Consider the following 4,441-nt stretch of genomic DNA (forward strand, 5'->3'; position numbering starts at 1 on the left):
TGAAATGACATATGCCAACCAGCTAGAGAACAGAAGAAATAAAAGCCATAAAGCCTGCATTTTATCCGCCCATCAAAAGAAAAGAAAAAAAAACATTGAAAACGGTTACTTAAGTCATTGTTTGTAATTACTCCAAGATTTTAATAAAAAAATGAGAGATATATATTAAGTGAGTTTTGCAGCAGCAGACGTACCAGGACATTGAGATATGTGAGAAGCATTCCAACCAGGATGATGATGCTATCCCGTATGTCCCTAAAAATTGAAGAAATCTGCATCTTATCATAATTGGATTTGAAAAAGATAATGCAAACACAAGATATTCAATGCAGAGTGCATATCTTTCAGGATGATACAACAAATTATGCACTTCATATGTTTCAGCAGAAGTTCACTCAAGAAACTAAACGCAATAGTTCTCTTCCAATGTGGTCATGTAAAGAAAAATCTCAACGGTTATCCAGTAGCTGATTCATCACGACAAAATACTAAGCCCTGGTTTCCTCCTTTTTATCTCAACCATTTGTGAGCCAAAAAATTGAATCCATATTATCATTAACCAGTGTCCACCCTGAGATAGTAATTATTTTAAAACATAGATAGTAAAATGATGTCAACGGGTATTGTTTCCATAACTACTATATTTATAGATGTGCAAAGCTCCTAAATGATAACTAACCCATAAAGAACAGTCAAAAGTGCATGCTGCAAGGCAATGCAGAGTCATGTATCCTCAATAATACTGTCAGACAAACTATATCACTAAGATCCTTGAAGACCATATACTTTATTCCAATCAGCCTATAATTAGAGACCTTATTTCTTCAATATCCATTTTGCAAATAACAGATGGAACCCTCTGAAAAAATTTCCACGCGTTCACTCATACCTCCTCCAATCACAATCCATTTCTGCTGGGCACATCTATTTACATTGGCCCTCATGTGAGCAATTAAAAGTTGGGTCCAATTTTGACTTTTCACCAAATAAAAGCAAACTGATGACACACAAATAAACACATGACACACATGCAAACAGACATAACTGTAGACAGGCAGACACATACATGTGTGTGCAAGCACACACAAAGACAAACAGAAACATGTATAGACGTGCACACACTCATACACAGAGATCTTAATTGACGCAGTTAGCAGCTACAAATGGTACAATCTTTATTATCAGACAAAACTACACTTCACTTTACCGCATTACATAGATGCTTACTCTTCTAACAACTAGAAATCCACAATCTTATGCTACCCAACAACAGAATTCCAAATAAGAAACATTATTCACTTTATGCAGATGCATCACAGTTGGGTTTCTCTGTTGGAAAGGGAAAAAGAGAAAAGGAGATTTTATTGCATGAATAACTATGGGAACAAAAACAAGTTCCGTGCTCAATGTTGATGATCCACCCTATGGAAAATATAACTGCTTTTTCAAGCCACTAGTTCGGTCGAATATCCATTTCATCTAAAGGTTCAGAGACAAGAATCATTTAATATTTAATATCTCTGCATGCAATAGTTTTGTCAAAACTCACTCTTCATAAATGGTTTGTAGTGAGACTCCAATACAGGACTTTTTGTTTGGCGTGACTCCAATACCTTGTTGAATGACTATCTCATCGAAAGTTTAAGGCTAAAAGAAATATCTCTAAAAAGTTCCAATATGAATATTACATTTAAGTTCTACTATTTCACAACTTTCCAGGCATGAAGACTAGGAACCCATATAGCATAAAAGAGACCAAGCACCAGGAGACAACTGCAAGGTAGATGACACTGTTACCTGATGTTAAGAACAAAAAATACAACCCTGATGTAGGGCGCTATCCTGAATGGAAGAGTATAGAACACCACTGGAGAAAGATATATAGCGTAGATTGATAGATCAATAATCAATATTAACAACAAAAGCACCTGCAATTGAAATAAAGGGAAAAAAATGAGAAGATTAAGAGTCACAAATTTATATAATAATTTTCATTAATAAATAAACTAATAAGTTTCTATACTTCCGAATAATGCACTTTGGAAACAAGCCCGAGACTTTTTGCTATATGCATTTTCAGTATATAATGCCATAAGAGAACTATGACTATAATTTTCATTGCCAACTATAGAACGTAAGATGATTTTGAAGAACTGTCTGAAAGATGCATTCTGCCAATTTGAGGAGCATGTATGGACTAAGTCAATGAGAATGCTGGAATTGTTATTCACTATAACCTGATCATTGACTTTTAATTAGTAAAGTGGAGCTCAGACCAATATCATAGTTGAATGCTTGTGATGCTTGTAGTAAGTATCGCTCATAATAATTTTGGAATTTGATATCTTTTTAGTTACTGTGTGTGATTTGGAGGGACAAAACTGGAATGCCAATTAGCAAGTAGAAGAATAATGATCTTGTTTCCAATCCATTCTAGCATTTGTTGACTCATGGATGGAACTTTTTATACGCTAGGCACCTTGTAAGTTTGTTAACATATAGCATGCATCACTCACAACTTCAATTCAATAACAGCTCTTTGCTAGTGGAAACAAGAGTATCATGAGATCACATAAGAAATAGCCAGATTTGGGGTTCAGGACAGTCCTTTGCAATAGATTTTTTGAATTTGGAGGAGAAGTGGTGATCAGTAACAATGAAAAACTACCAGATAGTTTACAATCTTGTTTGTTCAGTTAATATACCACGTTTGCTTAATATTAATCTCAACGCTATACTTCCAGAAATGTTTTTAGTTGTTTAGACCTTTTATAATGAAAACAAGTCGGAAAACAAGGTTGCAACACTTCCAGAAGAAATTGAATAAGACTATCAGTGTACCAGATAGCAATTATTAGGAGGAAAACGTAAGGGAAAATAACAGAAATATTGTTATCATCTTATTCTGTATCAGAAAGGAAAATGCCGTCATTTATCACACTGGCATCAGTTCCCCCTAGGCTGCTTACTTTTGTAATTTCTTCTATCAAAAAAATCATGATCTCCACCGCAGATGTCATATTATGTCAAAAGTTTTCTTGTATCCTTTTCTTTTTCCAATTTTTTTTCTGAGAAGTCAAACAATAGAAACCTAACAGGCCCCAAAACTTAGGACAGCATTTATAGGAGAATGGAGAGAATATATATATATATATGTATGTATATAAAGGTTCGACATAGCATCATACAACAAAATGGTTTTCATTCTTTTCTCCAATTTAAAGAAATAAAGAAAAAGGAAAAGATCAATGCCCATTCATAAACACATGAAGATGCTCTAGTTTACCATTGCTTGAACAAGTGAGAGATCTGCTTATGCCTTAATCTTTTAAAGAAACAATCAACATAAGGTAATTGCAGGATGCAATACGTTGATGGTTAACGCTTTATTTCCATCACTTAGTGATTGATGTAAGATTTTTACTTGTTTAGTAATTTTTCTTTAGCAGATTGATGAATTTACTGTGCACATGCACCTCAATATGCCAGATATTGATACAAAAATATACTTGATATCAAAATCATGTAAAAAGTTGTTGACTTCCTATTTCCATATTTAAATGCCCTATCCCTTGTTATAAAGTACATAGTTCTGTTTCAATAATACCCTAAACCACTACATACTCCAGCGGTCCAGCCCCAAGAAGAAGCCCATTATGTTCCCAACTTTTGCAAATTTTAACTAAGAACCTAAGCAAACCTAGCAACCATCAAATTGTATGCATGTACAACTGTAGCAGCTAACCACAAATATGCAATCAGTTGAACTCTAGGTGGGATAGTCCAAATCAAAAAGCATTATTCATCCTAAAGCAGCAACAAGCATGTCTATAGATCCCCAGGAATTTATGAGATATCATGGAATAAAAACATAAAAGAATCTGCCTTATGAGTTCATTAGACATCCAAACACCATATCCATTTATGTGATTCACCGGTTAACTTATTGGATATATCTTTTCATGAAAGTTGTGTGTGCTAAGCAGGGGGGTTAGCCTTATTGAATTGTTTTGCTAAAGTAGACAAAATGAAAGAAAATAAGTAATTTCACTTGGTGTGTATTGCAAATGCAGAATAGAAAAAGGAAAATGTGAGAAACTATTAGCTTAAATCACCAGCATAGATGTTTTGGATCCTGTAAGTGGCTACTGAAAAAACTCTAGAATTATTTTGAATTGAAAGGGTGCAAATACTAGTTCTGCCACGAGGGGGCAAATGTATCAGTATGGATCTGCCTAGAAAAGAGAGAAATATTGAAGAAAGTGATCTCATAAGTACACCAAATATCTACGGGCAAATAACTGACTTACACATTAATTTCATGCTGTTGAAAACTTCTCGCTTAAACAGAAACAAAAAGCAAATTACTTAATTTTGTGTAATAAACTATGTACCTTAAGTTTATTAAGATGATTCTTCCAGAAGATATTGACACCTTCAT

General features: G+C 34.0%; 1 protein-coding gene across 1 annotated transcript in view; it reads right to left on the minus strand.

Annotated features, from left to right (window-relative positions):
- LOC105168116 (two pore calcium channel protein 1A) overlaps positions 1–4,441 on the minus strand; it is a gene marked incomplete in the record, with an annotated part of 29,347 nt that overhangs the window by 19,369 nt on the left and 5,537 nt on the right. Inside the window, 3 exon segments of the mRNA XM_011088063.2 lie at positions 3–54; positions 195–255; positions 1,798–1,928. Coding sequence (XP_011086365.1) covers positions 3–54; positions 195–255; positions 1,798–1,928 — 244 coding nt within the window.

Source organism: Sesamum indicum, linkage group LG8 (assembly GCF_000512975.1).
Source record: "Sesamum indicum cultivar Zhongzhi No. 13 linkage group LG8, S_indicum_v1.0, whole genome shotgun sequence".
Taxonomy (NCBI): domain Eukaryota; kingdom Viridiplantae; phylum Streptophyta; class Magnoliopsida; order Lamiales; family Pedaliaceae; genus Sesamum; species Sesamum indicum.